The following is an 18530-nucleotide window of genomic DNA, read 5'->3' on the forward strand; positions in this document are numbered from 1 at the left end:
AGAACAAACAGCAAAATAACAGAAGTGAGTCCCTCCTTATCAGTAACTACTTTAAATATAAATAAACTCTCCACTCAAAAGACAGAGACTGGGAGGATGGATAAAAAAATGATATTACTATATGCTGTCTACAAGAGACTCACTTTAGATCCAAACACACACACAAACTGAAAGTAAAACGATAGAAAAAAATATTACATGCAATAGTAACCAAAAGAGAACAGGGACAGCTATACTAATATTAGACAAAATTGACTTTAAATAAAAGGTTCATTATAGCAAGAAGACATAACAATTCTAAACATGTATGCACCTAATAGAGTATATAAATATATGATGCAAAAACTGACAAAACTGAAGAGCAAAATAGACAGCTCTACAATAATAATTAGAGACTTCAATACTCCACTCTCAACAATGGATAGGACAACAGACAGAAGTAAGGATATAGAGGATTTAACATAATAAACCAATTAGATCTAACAGACACATACAGAACACCCCACTCAACGACAGCATACATTCTTCTCAAATGTACATGTGAGATTTTCCAAGACAGACCATACATTAGGCCACAAATTAAGCCTCAATAGATTTGAAAAGATAGATATCATACTAAGTATCTTCACCAACAACAATAGGGTGAAGTTAGAAATCAATAACAAAGGAAAACTGGAAAATTCACAAATTAGTGAAAATTAAACAACACACTCAATCAATGAATCAAAGAAGAAATCACAAGGGAAATTTTAAAATACTTAGAAATAAATAAAAACAAAAACACAACATACCAAAATTTATGGATCACAACAAAAGCAGGTGGAAATTTATGCTTAAATTTAAAAAAAAAAACAAGAAAGATCTCAAATCAACAATCTTAACTTTATAACTTAAGGAACCAGAAAAAAAGGACAAACTAAACCCAAAGCTAGCAGAAGGAAGTCAATTAAAGCAGAGATATATGAAATAAATGAGGCAATTAAAGATTAAAGCAAAGATAAATGAAATAGAGAAGAGAAAAATAGAGAAAATCAATATAACTAAAAGTTGGTTTTTGAAAATATCAACAAAAAATCAACACCCCTTTAGCTAGATGAATTAAAAAAGAAGGAAGACTCAAATCACTAAAACCAGAAGTGAAAGTGGGGACATTTCTAGTGATTTTACAGAAATAAAAAGGATTATAAGAGAGTACAATGAACAATTGTATACTAACAAATTGGATAACCTAGATAAAATAGACAAATTCCTAGATACACAAAACCTACCAAGACTAAACCATGAAGAAATAGAAAAATCTGAAAAGACCTATAACTAATAAGGAAATGAATCTGTAATCGAAAAATCTTCAAACAAACAAAAAAAAGCCCTGGACCTGATGGCTTCACTAGTGAATTCTACCAAATTTAAAGAAGAACTAACGTCACTTCTTCTCAAAGTTTTCCAAAAAACTGAAGAGTGGGAACACATCCTCACTCATTCTATGTAGCTAGCTAACATTATCCTCATACCAAAGACAGACAAAGACACTACAAAAAAAGAAAACAACAAACCAATATCCCTTATGAACATACATTCAAAAATACTCAAGAAAATACTAGCGAACCAAATTCAACATATTAAAAGGATTATATAGCATGACCAAGTGGGATTTATTCCTAGAAAAGAACAAAAGAAACATAGGAAAATTGATCAATGTAATACACCACATTAACAGAATGAAGGGAAAAAAACCTAAATGATCATCTCAGTTCATGCAGAAAAAGCATATGACAAAATTCAACACCCTTTCACAATAAAAACGCTCAGCAAACTAGGAACAGAAGGAAACTACCAGGTTGGCAGTTAGCTCAGTGGTATTGATAACACCAAGGTCAAGAGTCTGGATCCTGTAATGGCCTGTGCCAAAAAAAAAAAACCAAAAGAAAACCTCAACATAATAAAAGCCATATATGAAAAACTCACAGTGAGCATCCTAGCATCCTACTAAGTGGTAAAAGACTGTACAATTTTGCTCTAAGATCAGGAACAAGGCAAGAATGCCTGCTTTCGCCACTTCTATTCATCATAGTACTGCAAGTTCTAGCCAGAGCAACTAGGCAAGAAAAAGAAACAAAAGGCATCCAAATTAGAAAGAAAGAACTAAAATTATTTCTATTCACAGATGACATGATCTTATATCTAGAAAATCCTAATGATTCCACAAAAAACTTTTGGAACTAACAAATAAATTCAGCAAAGTGGCAGGATACAAAATCAACACATAAAAATCAGTTGCATTTTTGTACATAACAATGAATAATCTGAAAAGGAAATTAAGAAAGCAATTCCATTTATAATAGCATCAAAAAGAATAAAATACTTAGGAATTAACTTACTCAAGGAGGTGAAAGACATGTACAATGAAAAATATAAAACACTGAGAAGGAGAACAGGTAAAGCGGCATGAAAATCAACTACAATGTTTATTGAGAAATAAAATAAAAAATAAAAAAAAACACTGAGAAAGAAATTAAAGACAGCATAAATAAATAGAAACATATTTCATGTTCATGGCTTGGAAGACTTAATATTGTTAAGATGTTACTACTAAACAAAATGATCTACTACAGATTCCATACAACCCCTATGAAAATCCCAATGACATTTTTTGCAGAAATAGAAAAACTCATCCTAAAATTCATATGAGAATCTCAAGGGACCCTAAATAGCCAAAACAATCTTGAAAAAGAACAACTAAGCCCTGAGGACCTACATTTCCTGAGTTTAAAACTTACTATAAAGCTGCAGTAATCAAAACAGTGTGGTACTAGCATAGAGACAAACAGATAGACCAATGGAATAGAACAGATAGTCCAGAAATAAACCCTTGCATATACATATTGTCAAATAATTTTTGAGAAGGCATCAAGACCATTCAATGAGAAAAGCACTGTCTTTTCAGCAAATGATGCTGGGAAAACTGGATATCCCCATGCATAAGAATGAAGCTGAACCCTTACCTAATACCATACATAAAAATTAGCTCAAAATGGATCAAAGACCTAAATGTAAGAGCTAAAATATAAAACTCTTAGAAGAAAACACAGGGCAAAAGCTTCATAACATTGGATTTGGCAGTGATTTCTTGAATATGACACCAAAGGTATAGGTAAAAGAAAAAGAGAAAAACTGGATTTCATGAAAAATTTAAAATTTTGTATATCAAAAAACAGTATGAATAGAGCAAAAAGGCAACTAACAGAATGGGAGAAAACACTTGCAAATCTTATACCTGACAAGGGATTAATATCCAGAATACATAAAGAACTCCTACAATTCAACAATGAAAAAACTTGATTCAAAAATTATCAAGGGCCTTGAATAGACATTTCTCCCAAGATATACAAATGGCCAAGAAACCCATGAAAAGATGCTCAACATCAGTAATCATTAGGGAAATGCAAATCAAAACCACCATGAGATACTGCCTCATAGGATGGCTACTATCAAAAAAATTTTAAAAACCCAAAATAACAAGTGTTGGTGAGAATGTAAAGAAATTGGAACCCTTGTGCACCACCAGTGAGAGTGTAAAATTGTGTAGCCATTGTGGAAAATAGTATGGTGGTTCCTCAAAAACTTAAAAATAGAATTCTCATATGACTTAGCAATTCCATGTTCACATATACCCAGAAGAACTGAAAGCAGGATCTCAAAGAGATCTTTGGACATACATGTTCACAGCTGCATTATTCACAACAGCTAAAACGTGGAAGCCACACAAGTTTCCATTAATGGATAAATGGGTAAACAAAATGTGGTATGTACCTATGATGGAATATTATTCAGTCTCAAAAAGGAAGCAAATACTGAAAAATGCTACAATACAGTTAAACCTTAAGGACATTACACTAAATGAAATAAGACAGTCACAAAAAGACAAATACCTTTTATTCCACTTATATGAGGTACCTAGGGTAGTCAAAATCAGAGACAAAAAGTAGAATGGTGGTTGCCGGGGCTGGGAGAGGGGGAGAAGGGGAGTTATTGTTTAATGAGTACAGAGTTTCAGTTTTCTAAGATGAAAAGAGTTCTGGAGAGGGCGGTGATGATGGTTGCACTTTATGAATTTAACATCTGACTGTCCACTTAAAAACGGTTAAGATGGCAAATTTTATGTGTATTTTACCATGATAAAAAAAAATTGGGGAAAAATACGATACAAGTACAAAAAGGATAACTGCATACCAATCTCATTTAGAAAATGAAATATTAATGAAGAAAATCCAATAGTGTGAAACTAATCTATCCCAAAAATGGAATTATGGTTCATTATTAATAAATTGTTACTCTGTCACATAAATATATCAAGTAAGAAAAGAAACCATTATTTCAATAGATGGTCAAAACAGTTGGAACAAAAAATTCCAAACCCATCCATAATAACTGTAAAAGTGACAGCAGAAGGATGCTTCCTCAGTGTAAAGCATCCATCAAAAGGAGCAGCCACTCATCACAAGTGAAATGTCACCAGTCAGTACATTCAAAATCCAGAAGAAAGAATGACCTTTATAATCATTATTCCATTCCTTTCTGTGACTTCTGACCAACTAAAACACCAAACAGAAATAGACTATTTCAGTGCTATTAATAATTATTTCCCTCTTATTGGATATTTACTTGGTTTCCCTTCTGTTTTGCTTTTTCCTTTCATGAAATTCTGTAATGAATAACTCTGTGAATCCATCTTATGATTAAAAACCACTGAAGTAGTTCAAAGGATGTGAGGGTTTTTAAGACTCTATACATACTGCCAAACTTCCTGTATGAAGGATGTACTGAGACTATCTCACGTACCCTGTCAACACTGGGTATTATCTTTTTATTAATAATCTTAGCCAATTTGGTTTACTGCTTTTAATTTGCATTTATTTAATTGTGAAGCTAAGTTCTGTCTTATGCCTTTCTTTTTCTGTCCCACCGAACCCCTGCCCCCTTTGTATTTCTACTTTTATAGGTTAGTTATATCCTTTGCGCTATTCAACTGGAATACTCATCTTTTGCTAGGTATCTCATTCTTAACAGTTTCACTAGGAACAGTGATTATTTGACAATATGTATATTGTCAATGTGTATATTAGGTTTGTGATTTTAAAGTTAAACACATTTTTAAAAAATCTACGTAGTGGTTGTGTTATCTACCACTTCCATTTCCATTTCTTCCATGCTCACCCTCCTGTACAAACTTTTAAAAATAATTTAGATTCTTTATACTACCTCGGTAAAAGTACTAATATCTTATCTTTATTTTATCCATTTCATTGATGGAAAAACAAGTACTGAAAGGTTAAGTAATTTCCTTAAGGTTACATAGCAGGCCTAATTCTGATTCTCTTACCATCACTATATTTCATCAATTCTAAGATGCACATTTTTCATATTTTAACATCTCAGAAACTGGAATACATTTTACAGTTGATGACATATCATAGTTTCATTGGCAGCTTACTAAATTTTTTTAATAATATATAAAATAACGTGTCTTAGAAGAGCAGCACCTTAAATATGCTGAAATATGGTCTTACCTGGGCAAAGACCCAGCAAGTAGTAATAAAGGCTTCTCAGCAGACAGAGCAGGTGTCAGAGTCCATGTGCCCTACGTGGGCCCTTACATAGCGCCCGTCTGCTCTTACTTTACACAACTCTGATTAGGTTCCATGCCCACCAGAGACTAAAAGCAGTAAAGACATAAAAAGAACCGAGAGAGACTGGCACACGATAGCACAGAGAAGAGGCAGCTGAGGGCCCATGAGAAGATGATGAAAGCAGACAAGAGCCGCCAGGCCCACACTTGGAAGCAGGGCTCCAAGACTCATTCTGGTATAAGTGAAATAAAAGGATTCTGTGGTAAATTTGGGGACTCTGGATTGAAACAAACAGGTTTCTTGGTCGCAGTACTTTTCAGTATTAGAAAAATCCAATCTGAAAATAACTGTACAACGGACAAGTCTGTCAAACTTGCTGTTTATCACTTTCTTGATCTAATGTACTGAATTTCACCTTCTGAACCACTGCAGCCACCAATCCCATAAAATACTTACTACTCCTTTGGAAAGATAGTTATTGACAAAGTCCTTCCAAGTAATTTCTCTCCCAGAGCTCTTGAACAGGAAGTAAAACATGACTCCACCCCAAAACAGAGCAGTCCAAAAAAAGTACATCCTGAAGTCCTTGTCGTCCCATGGAAAGTCACCCTGGGCAAAGAAGGAGACAACTTCTGTGAAGAATGAAATTCCACAATGTGATCTAAGCTATGTGAGACACAAATCCCTCCCAATGCTGTTAACACCTCCCAATCTTTCCTGGGGCCACCATCATAACCTCAAAATTAACACACAGCTCAGAATCAAACCTTCTGGAACCTGGACCACCAGTGAGAATCATCTTTCTTGCCACCTCGTTTTCCACCACCACCAACTCCTCCTCCTCCGGAAGAGCGCGGGGTAGCAGCTGGTTTTGATTCTGTTCATAAACAAAGAGCTCTCAACAGTGTTTTCATTTCTACAGTTTAAGAAAAGACTTACTGTAAAATACATTACATCAACTGATCAGTTACTAAATAAAACACTATGAGAAAGGATTCTACCACAAAGCATTAACATTCTAGGAGGCTTTCAAGTGCTTTACCTGCACTGTCTCATGGAATATGCATAATAATCCAATAACCCGAGAAGTATACTACTCTTATATGCACGTGTTTTACAGAGGAAGCAACTGCAACTTAAGTAACTGGTTGGATAACTTCTTGCAGTGTTAAGTGACAGTGATAAGTGACAAGTTGGGATGAGAATTCTTGAGTTCCCACTCAAAGTTAAAAAATACATGCTCCCCTTTCACACTCTCATGAAGTAAACATTGTTAACAGTTTCTTCTGTAGGAAAGCCATAATTTTGTTAATTGGCTAAAAAAAAAAAAAACTCACCCACATAAAACTAGTCTGCAAGAATCTGAAATTAGTCACTGTTTTAGGTTGAACTGTGTCCCCCCAAAATTCATATGTTGAAGCCCTAATTTTACCTCAGAATTGACCTTTTTTGAAAACAGGGACATAACAAAGGTAATCAAATCACGATGAGGTCCTAGGGTAAGACCTAATCCTGTAAAACTGGTGTCCCTATACTAAGGGGAAATCTGGACACAGAGACGTAGAGAGGGAAGGTGAAGTGGGGAGACAGAGGAGACGTCAATCATCTACAAGCCTGGAACAGATTCTTCCCTCACGGCTCTCAAGAAGGAACCAACCTGCTGACACTAGATTTTGGAACTATGAGACAAATTCTGTTGCTTAAGTTTGCAATACTTTGTAACCCTGGCATACTAATGTAGTCACTAACATCCTCCTTCCTTTTGCCACTTCTATATCCTCTCAAAAACCCACAAATACCATTTTAACTTCTTCAACTACCATGAAGCAACCCCCATACTGCAGCAGGATGGGAAGCTACAGGCTCCTGGTCACCTTCAGTGGATGCATGACAGGTTCTCCACACTGTGCCGTATACAGGAGCTCATGCACCTCTGTCTAAAGTGACACAGAGAGTCTGAGACAGGCATAATGTGGACAAGCCTTTACCCTACCCCTAACAGAGCACAGGATTGGAAAACATATAGTCAGCACATTGCTAAATTTGCCTGACAATACTCCAAACTACTCTGGGACAAAGTAACATATATGCAAATGGTAGCCATCAGGTTGTATTTAAAAGTGGAGCTATTATCATTAATCTGCCCCCGAAACAAGATTCAAAGACTCCCTCTCATGCCCTGGGAAAACTCTGTAGAAGTGGCCTATGTCCCCAACACTTCAATAAGGAATCCAGGGCCATCATCTGTCCATACTAATGCTTCCCTCCACTTGTCTCTTGGCCTGGCTTTCACTCCTGTGCATCCTCTGAGCCTATATTTGTCCCTCCAACTATAAGACAAGTTCATTTAAAAACAAGGGCTGAATTATATTTTTCCGTACATTTCCCTAAAAAGAAAGAATGCCAGTCGAATGCCAATACATGCCAAACACCGTGCTAAATGCTATCACACTCGTGAAGCAGGTGATAAGAGACTCAGAGTCTACACGGTCCCCCGCAGCTGCCCAACTCTAAGAACGCTCTCTGAATCCCTGAGAAAAGGTAAGGCTCTAAGGAACAATTTAAAGAACACTGTCTCAAATAAACTGCACATATTAGGTTTCTAAGATTTTTCTCAATGGTTTAAATTATGTGTCAGCTAGCCACTGCTGGAAGCCCCCCAGTCTCCCCTGTGGGAATGTGGGGGGGGTGCCACAGGCCTCAATCCCGCCCCTCCTCCTTCCTCCTTCTTCCATCCCATTTCCTTCCCTTCTCCCCTCTCCCCCTCCCTCCCATCTGCTCTGCAACAACATCCTAGAAGGTAACAAAAAATTATTAATAAAATTACCTTTTCTTTTAAATAAATAAATAATGTGTCAGATATCTACCAAATATGCTTATTTTGATCTGTCAATATTCTAAGATGACCTTAAATTTCTTCAAATTGAAAAATGGCAGGAAAATATGAATAACAAATTAAGATGAAATGAAACACAGGGTCTGTAGAATCTTATATATAATTTTAACTGACAGTTTCAGAACAGACATGATAACTCTTTCTTTGTTCAGTGGAAATTATCACCATCACATATTAGGGGAAAGCAATAAATTCAAACATAATCTTTGCAAAAGGTACCTTTTTTCTCTCCCAGAACTTCTTTAGGTTCATCAGCTTTTTTTCCATTTTTTCCATTAGGAAAGTACTTTTCGAATCCTGTTAGAAAAGGAAAATAATACATATCCTCAAACTAAAATTCATCAGGTTTTGTGCATGTGTGTTCATTTGGTTTTTATTTATTTATGTTTTGGCAGCTGGCTGGTACAGGGATCAAACCCCAGACCTTTGTGCTATCAGCACCATGGTCTAACCAACTGAGCTAACCAGCAGGCGCCTTCATTTGTTTTTAAAGCAGCTGATACAATATTAAAAGCCATAAGCTAAAAATGTATTTCTTGTGTAGAAGTACATCAAAGTTGAAATAATACAGTTCACAACCCAGATGTGTTAAACAAGAAAGCCTCCTTTACATATCATTTTCATCATCTATAAAAGTGTTATATTTGAAGGCACCATATTTTCATCGCTGTAACTGAACAGAAGTTGGAGGTAGGGCAGTGGGTTACAGCAGGAGACAGAAGAGTCAACCCGAAACTAAACCTCTGGGCCTGCTGAGTGAACACCTGCTGATGATAGGTCTCTTTAATAAGAACATGGATCATTATGGTCACACCTAAGTGTTTACCTTTTGGAGGCTGAGAACAGAATCTTTGATAAGCAGCAATTACATCTCTCAAAAGAGAATTTCTGCTGGTTGTCGCTTGAGTTGTAGCATATCGATAAAGCTGCAACATGACAAAAATAAAGCATAAAGATTATATCAAAACAAATGCAAAAAGGCTTCATTTCCTAATAATATAAAGTGGATGAAATGTTTCTCCCTTCCACAGGTGGTTATAAACTAGCACAGGAAACAATAATAACAACACATAAACTAGCACAGAAAGATTCCCTTTCAGAGGGGACTAGGGTTATCTGGCCCTATATGACTCTATTCTAGCAACAGGACCAGGAGACATATGCTGTTATCCAGAAGTTAAGAATACCTCAAAATCAAACAATTTAGAATTGCAGCCCAATTATAATTATCTGACAACATATTCACTTTGGCAATGTTTACTTAACTTGCAGCATTTGGTTTAAATTATGTGTCTGATATCTACCAAACATGCTTAGTCTGATCAGTCAACATCTCTAAGATGATCTTAAATCTCTTCAAATTGAAAAATGACAGTAAAATAAGAACAGAAAATTAAGGTGAAATCAAACAGAGCCTGTAGAATTTCAAAAGACAAACTCTGATACAGAAAATCTGCTGCTTCATGCTGACTCACTTGCAAGGTCTACCACAAGTGAAAGATATTTACCTGAAATTACAGGCCACTACTGCCTGTAAACGTAATACTAAATTTATCTAAGTCCAATAAGAAAGTTATGACCCAACATCACTGATAATCCTTATCAACATTTGCTAAAGATACCTGATACATTGTTATCCTGGCAAGAGTCACGGTTCTACAAGTCCAGTTACAGATCCATCTCTGCTTTATGTAAAATACGTTGCTAAAAAGTTGTAAACACAGTCTAGGTAAATCAAAGTATAATATAAACAAACCAAAAAAGCTCCTTATTAAAATTTTATACACAGAATTAAAAGCAATCAGTGGCAAGGGGCATTGAGGTGATATATACAAATGTGGCAGTGAAAAAAGTTCGATCCTATTTTTTTGGGAAGTAAAAATTCACCACATTTGGGCCGAGCCCATGGTGCACTTGGTAGAGTGCTGCGCTGGGAGCGCGGCGACGCTCCCACCGCGGGTTCGGATCCTATATAGGACTGACCCGTGCACTCACTGGCTGAGTGCCGGTCACGAAAAAACGACAAAAAAAAAAAAAAAAAAAATTCACCACGTTTACACGGGGGGAGGGAGGGCAAGCTTTTCAATACAGATGGGAATGTGTAAAGTTCATCCGCAGTCTGATGAAAAAAATAAAACATCACCAAGCCAAATAAAACCACATCCACTTAGAGCAGCTATAATAAAAAAGACAGACAAGTGTTGGTGGGGACCTGATGAAATTGGACACTTGTACACTGCTGGTGAGAATGTAAAATGGTGGAAAAGTCTGGCAGATTCTCAAAATGTTAAATGTAGAGTTACCATATGATCCAGCAATTCCACTCCTACCTAAGAAAATGGAAAACATATGTCCACACAAAAACTTCTACGTAAATGTTCATAGCACTATTACTCATAATAGCCAAAAAGTGGGAACAACCCAAACGTCTATCACTGGTGATGAATGAATAAAACGTGATATACCATACACGTATGAAGCCCTCTTTATGCTGTATTTTCAAGTTGTGTGGAATATTATTCACCCGTAAAAAGGAATGAAGTACTGATGCACAGATGAACTTTGAAAACATGATGCTAAATGAAAGAAGCCAGACACAAAAGGTTTCATATTATATGATTTCATTTATAAGAAATGTCCAGAATAGGCAAATCCACAGAGAGAGTGGATTAGTAGTTGCCTAGGGCTGGAAGGATGGTTAGGGATATTAAATGAACAAGTTTAAATTTTAACTGAGTTTATTTCAGCTAGAAAAAAACAAAACACAGCAAAGCAAAACAAAGCAAAAAAACAAAAACAATTCACAAATCAGGCAGCCCTTTGAATCAGAGCAGATTCAGAGAACTCCAACCAATAACATGAGCTGACAGCAATTATAGGAAAAGGAAGTATAGTGTAGAGATGGCTAATTGGTTACAGGTTAATTGGTTATAGAGCCTCCTGCAATTAACTAAAGTTCAGCCACTATAGTTAAACTTCATATTAGCTTGGTCTGTTAGGCTTAGTGCAGAGGCCTAGTCCAAATCAATGGCCTTCTGCAAATTTTATTTAATGGGGAGAAATGGGGGAATGACTGCTAATGGTTATAGGACTTCTTCCTGGAGTGATGAAAATGTTCTGGAATTAGGTATAGCGGGGATGGTTGCGCAGCCTTGTAATATGTTAAAAACCACTAAAGTATACACTTTAAATCGATGAATTTTACAGCATGTGGATAAAAATGTCAATAAAAAATTTTAAAAGGATAAGCTGATTTAACCTCAAATAAATACACCATTCTACACAGCAAACAGGCAGAAACACTAACACTGTTCTCAGTTGACCACAAAGCTGGTTTGAGAGAACTGAGAGCTATGTTGTGTTAGGTCCTCCCAAACACCAGAACACTTGGCCTATGAAATAACTACTGATAATGGATAAGAACGTATCATAAGCCAACAGTTTTTTTTTTACAATGCCAAATACATTATGGGTATAGGTTAAAAAGAAATGTTACTAAAGTTAGACAAGTCACAAATCACACTCAGGCACTGAGCATCCACTCCAGGTCAGGTGTCGCCAGGCAGCTGAGAGTCCAAAGGGGAATTAGAACCAATTCCTACCCCTGAGAAATTCAGAAGCACAATGAAGAAAGTCATGGGAACAAGTCAGTTACAACATGGTATAATACAATACAAAACCTGTAAGTATACAGAACTGGGATAGCACAGAGGTCACAGAAAGGGTTCTTTATATCACCATACAGGTTAGTATAGAACTGGTCACATGGTATGCATTCCATAAATGTTTGTTAACTAAGAAACCCTCTTTATGCTGTATTTTCAAGTTGTGTTGACATGGAATATCCCTAGCAATAATCCCCATGGCTGTATTTAACACTGAGGTTGTTTTCTATAAAGGAATCATCAAAGAAACTTTTTCTCCTCTGCATAGCTAATCCAAGCCCTTGGTGTCTTTCATTCAAAGAATAATATAAGAGATGCCAATGCATGAATGTAAGTTTAGAGCACCTCATTTTAGAGAATTAGCTTTTATGTTTGAAAATAGGAGCACTTTTCAGTTGCTTTATCATCAGTCTTACTCCTCTGGGCTTAATACCTGAAAACTGATATCTCAACATATCCCTAGGAACCTCACTGTGAGAATAATAGTTGACTTCTAAGCAACACAGGTTCAAACTGCGTGGATACACTTACACGCAGGTTTTTTTCAACAAATATATTGGAAAAATTTTTGGAGATGTGTAACAATTTGAAAAAACTCGCAGATGAAAGCCTAGAAATATCGAAAAAATTAGGAAAAAGTAAGGTATGTCATGAATGCATACTGGGGTGAGCTCAAATGTTGCGAGGACCTGCTTAAAACATTGTTATGCTAATCATTTTCATGTGCAGTTCCCCTCTCCAGTAAATCACAGTAAAAAGTGATCTCTCGAGGTTTTCTCTTCCTTACGGTTTTAATATTTTCTTTTCTCTAACTCACTTTATGGTAAAAATACAGTATATAATGCATATACAAAATGTGTGTTAATCAACTGTTTACGTTATCAGTAAGGCTTCTGGTCAATGGTAGGCTATTAGTAGTTAAGTTTGGGGGGAGTCAAAAGTTATACGTGGAGGGGCTGGCCGGTTAGCTCAGTTGATTACAGCACAGTGTTGGTAAGACCAAGGTCCAGGGCTTGATCCCTGCTACCCATCGGCGGCAAAAAAAAAAAAAAAAGAAAAGGTATACGTGGATTTTCCACTGTGTGGGGAAGGAGGGTGTGTGCCCCTAACTCCCACATTGTTCAAGGGTCAGCTGTACTTCTGTATGATCTTTTACAGTAGCATGAACCTAAAGGAAAACCTGTTTTATCAGACTCCCTCGCAGGTAGCACAGTAATACCCAGTGTCCCCACCCAGACCTTAAGAGCAGTATCAGGGAATATATGTCATGGATCCCCCCAATTAATCAGCTACAGGTGTCAGCGCAGAGGACTTCATTATATCTCAGCAACGGTGATTCAAAGGGACAACAGCGCCATTCAAAAAGAAGACCTTTTAGGTAAGTCTCCTGACATAAAAACTGCAAACTGACAAGGTAGATCCCTGCCTGCCCACTGCATGTCGGAGTCCAATGTCCACTAGGGACAAAAAGAAAAGGATCAGACCAAGCAAGACGGGGAAATAAACGCAACGCAAGAAACTGAAAAATGGCCTTGTGCAGGGCAGTATGGAATCAGAAATAAGTAGGGAATTAACCCAAGACTGGCAAAGGAGCCTCAAAGAGTAAGAATCATGAAGACAGGTACTATTATTTCCCCCTTCTAGGTGGAGAGGCTGAGCTAACTTCCTCAAGGGCAATGAACTAATAACTGGCCAAGCTAGCTCCTGTGACCCCAGGGCCTCAACCACTCAACTATAAACCAGTGCAAGGCTGGACTCTAAAGAACCGACAGACCAAGAAACTGTCACTGAAACAGCCGACACCAACTACCAATGATACAGAAAACCTTACTTGAGACAGACTACTGCTGTGGTTCTGTCACCGCCGTCACACTCCCCTTACCACCAAGAGAGAAACAGCCTCCTGCCGAGGACAAGCCGTGTTACGATAAAGTGGGGACTCTTTTATGATAACAATAGTATTTACTGGTATCCGCCATGTGCCAGTCCCAGACACCAGCAACGGCCGCCCTCGACCGGTGGACCCGGAGGATCGGGGAGGTTAAGCAGGCGGCTGCACAGCCTGCGCTCTCCACGACCTCACGCCCGTGCTGCCGGCTCGTCACGCGGCACGCCGCGCGTCCTCTGTCCGCCCATGCGCCTAGGCCGGGCGCCCCGCGGTTCCGGCCCCCGCTGGAGCGCAGCGCGACCCCTGCGCCGGGGCGCGCGGGCCTTCCGCGGGCCCGGGGCGGGAGAGCCCGTGAGCCCGCTGACCTTGACGTCGCCCCCCGGGCCGGAAGCGCGCCCGAGGGCCGGGGCGGAGCACGCGGGCGCCGGACTCACCGTGTGGAGGGAGGGCCGCCCGCTGGGTCCCGCGCCGCCGCCAGGCGCGAGCAACGGCGGGAAGCCGCGGGGCCAGCAGCCGCCGCGGCCCCACAGCAGCAGGCAGCGCAGCGCCATGGCCGCCGGCGCACCCACTCGGCCCGGGGCGCTGCGCAGGCGCGCTGTGCGCGGGCGGCGGCGACGGGCAGCCTGGTCTGGCGGGCTGGGCTCCGAGTAGTGCAGCCGGGGCAGCGCGGCGGGCCCCCGAGTCCACGCTTTTGCGGCGCGCGTCCTCTCCCTCCCTTCCGGCCCCGCCCCTCCGTGCCGACGTCGGCGTCCCTCGCGCAGGTCGGCGCGACCTCTGCTTGGAGGCGGGGCCCCGGAGTAGGAGCGGGGGGCGGGGCTGGAGGCGGGGCCCAGGGGAAGGACCACGGGAGGTGAGGTTGGAGGCGGGGCGTGGGCAGAGGGTGGGGGCCTAGTCAAGAGGGGCGAGGACAAAAGGACCTCACGAAGCCTTCTTCACTCTGTCAGGCACTCGTTGGATATTTAGTTGAGTGCCTACTCACTGACTGGTGTCGTGCTAGGCGCTAGAGACGCCTAACCCCTAGTAGGGCAATGCAAAAGATCACAAACCAGTGAGCGGAGTGCGATGATAAATGTATTGGAACTGTGACTTCTAGCTGGGGCCCATCAGGAGCCGTTTCAAGGAGAAATGATTCTCGTAAAATAAATTGAGTCCTCCAGGTAGTGGAAACTGCAAATCGTTTCGTGCGCCATCACTGCAGAGTAGAAAGAGAGAGGACTTTGGGGCGCAGTTTTGAATCCCAGCTCATCTTCTATTAGCTCTTCCAGGAGTTTGTACCGGTATGATATAAATAGTAGCTGATGCAAAGGATGGGAGAGGAATAGGAAAGACAGGAGATGAGGCTGAAAGATGGATGATTATTCATGTATATACATATACATACAGAAAAAAATAAACTAGAACAGACATTGAAATGTTAATGGAATATCTCACCTGTCAAAATAGCAAAAATCCAAAATGTTGATAGCTCACTCTACTGGCCAGGCATTCTCAGAATAAATAACTGGCAGGCATCTAGAATGGTACAAGCCCATGTAAGGGAATTTGGCAATGCCTACCTAAATAACAAAGGCGTGTACTCTTTAATCCAGATATACCATTTCTGCAAATGTGTCCTGATGACAAACCTGCATACGTATAAAATGCTGCGAGTACAAAGTTAATAATTGCAGCATTATTTGTAGTAACAATTACTGGAAATTACCCAAATATCCATCTATACGACCTGGTTAAAACTATGAAAAATCCACAGCAGGCAATACTATGCAGCAATTTTTTTTAATGAAAGAAACTTCTGCTCCTATACAAGATGTAGTAACAGGGCCTAAAACAACTAGGGGAAAAAAGACAAAATATATGAAATACCGTTCTGAACATGAACATCAGGTGAAGAATGGTAATCCCCAAGAGACAGGAGACAAACAAGGTGAACCCTGTGCTTACCCCAGCTCATTGCAGGAGATAGTTTCCAGGCCATGTCACACAGAGCAGGAACCCAGACAGAGACCGGCAGTCTCCTTGAATTGAAGAGATGGAGCCAGGAGTCTGGGTAGACCCAAAATAAGGAGAAAAATCTACCAATCAAAAATGATCTAGCAATGACACAGGTGATAGAGTGAGTAGATAAGGACACTATTTTGTGTATGTGCAAGAAACAGGAGAAAAGACTGTCTATATTAAGGAGAGATATGGACCACGAAGAATTTTTTAAACTAAATTGGGCAACTAGAGATGAAAATAACAATGTCTGAGATGAAAAAGACACCGAGTGAGGTTAATGGCAAATTACATTGCAGGAGAAAAGATTAGTGAACTTAAAGACATAGCAATAGAAATTATTCAATATAAAGCATAGAGAGTAAAAAAGATTGAACAATAATTAACAGAGCATCCATAAGCTGTGGGATCTCTGACATATGTGCAATTGGAGTTCCCAAAAGAGAAGACAGAGTGGGAGGAACAGGAAAAATATTTGAAGAAATAATGGTGGGAAATTTTCCATATTTGATGAAAACTATAAACCTGGATCTGTGGAGATCCAAAATGCTCAATGGACCAAAAGCACAAGAAACACAAAGAAAGCTACAGAAAGGCACAGAATAATGAAATTATTTAATACCAGTGTATTAGTCAGTGTTCTCCAGAGAAACAGAACCAATAGGATAGATAGATAGATAGATAGTTAGATGATTGTTAGATAGATAGATAGATAGATAGATAGATAGATAGATAGATAGATAGATAGATAGATGATAGGGATTTTATTAGGGGAATTGGCTCATATGATTATAGATGTTGAGAAGCCCTACCACAGGCCGTCCATAAGCTGGAGGACCTAGGATACCAGTAGCATGGCTCAATCCAAGTCCCAAGGCCTCAGAACCAAGGAAGCCAATGATGTAACTTTCAATTCAAAGTTGAAGGCCTGAGAACCCCAGGGGCCACTGGTGTAAGTCCGAGAGTCCAAAGGCTGGAAAGTCTGGAGTTCTGATGCCCAAGGCCAGGAGAAGAAGAGTGTTGTCTCAGCTTCAGGAGAGAAAGAATTCACCTTTCTGCTGCCTTTTTGTTTATCAGGACCCTTAGCCGGCTGGATTCACATTGAGGGGGAATGTTCCCTACACAGTCTGCAGATTCTCACACCAATCTCCTCTGGAAACACCCTCACAGACACACCCAGAAATAATGATTTACCGGCTCTCTAGATATCCCTTAATCCAGTCAAGTTGACACTAAGAATAAATTTAAATAAGGAAATGAAAGATTTGCACACTGAAAACTTCAAAACATTGCTAAAAAAAATTAAAGACCTAAATAAATGGAAGGACATTCCATGTTGATGGATTGGAAGACCTAATATTGTTAAAATGTCAACACTGCCCAAAGTGACCTACAGATTCAATGAAATCCTTATCATAATTCTAACAGCACTTTTTCCCCAGACATCAAAAGACAGATCCTCAAATTCATATGGAATTGCAAGGGACCCCAAATACAACATTGAGAAACAATAAAGTTGAGGAACTCAAACTTCCAAATTACAAAATTTACTACAATCAGAACTATGTGGTACTGTGATAAGGATAAACATACAGACTGACAGAGTAGAGTTGAGAATCCAGAAATAAACCCATACATCTCAATTGATTTTTTATTTTATTTTATTTTTTGGCAGCTGGCTGGTATGGAAATCTGAACCCGTGATCTTAGTGTTATGACACTGTGCTCTAGCCAACTCTAACTGGCCAACCTTCAATTGACTTTTTACAAGGGTACCACATCCATTCAATGGAAAAATAATAGTCTTTTCAACAAATGGTTCTGGGAAAACTGGATGCAGAAAAATGAATTGGAGCCCTATCTCACACCGAATACAAAAATTAACTCAAATAGATCAACAACCTAGATGTAAGAGGTAGAACCATAAAAACTTGAGAAGAAAGCAGAGGTAAATCTTTATGACCTTGGATTTGGCAATGCATTCTTAGATATGAACCAAAAGCACAAGCAACAGCAAAATAGATAAATTGGACATTACGCAAAACTTTTGCGTATCAAAGCACATTGTCAAGAAAGTGAAAAGACAACCTATAGAATGGAAGAAAACATTTGCAAGTCATGTATCTGATAAGGAATTAATATTTAAAAAATGAGTTCCTACAACTCAATTGAGTTTTTGAGTTCAACAAAAAAACAAACAACCTATTTTAAAAATGAGCAAAGGAATGAATAGACATGTCTCTAAAGAGGATACACGAATCGCCAATAAGCACAGGAAAAGATGCTCAACGTTGTTAGTCATCAGGAAAAGCAAATTAAAACCACAATGAGATTCAACCTCACACTCTAGGGTGACTATGATAAAAAGTAATATAGAGAACCAAAAATAATATAGATAAGTATTGTCAAGGGTGTGGAGAAATTGGACCCATCTTATAGGTGGGATTATCAAATGCTTT

At 38.9% G+C, this 18530-nt stretch overlaps 1 protein-coding gene across 1 annotated transcript in view; it reads right to left on the reverse strand.

The window, feature by feature from the left end:
• Positions 1–14799, reverse strand: part of AFG3L2 (AFG3 like matrix AAA peptidase subunit 2) — a 48650-nt gene extending 33851 nt beyond the window's left edge. Inside the window, exons 1-5 of the mRNA XM_063076785.1 lie at positions 14511–14799; positions 9350–9449; positions 8743–8820; positions 6395–6504; positions 6084–6236 (exon numbers count right to left, since the gene is read on the reverse strand). Coding sequence (XP_062932855.1) covers positions 6084–6236; positions 6395–6504; positions 8743–8820; positions 9350–9449; positions 14511–14627 — 558 coding nt within the window. The 5' untranslated portion in view covers positions 14628–14799. The remainder of the gene's footprint in view (positions 1–6083; positions 6237–6394; positions 6505–8742; positions 8821–9349; positions 9450–14510) is intronic.
• Between the last annotated feature and the right edge of the window lie 3731 nt (positions 14800–18530).

The sequence above is a fragment of the Cynocephalus volans genome, chromosome 13 (genome assembly GCF_027409185.1).
Source record: "Cynocephalus volans isolate mCynVol1 chromosome 13, mCynVol1.pri, whole genome shotgun sequence".
Classification (NCBI taxonomy): domain Eukaryota; kingdom Metazoa; phylum Chordata; class Mammalia; order Dermoptera; family Cynocephalidae; genus Cynocephalus; species Cynocephalus volans.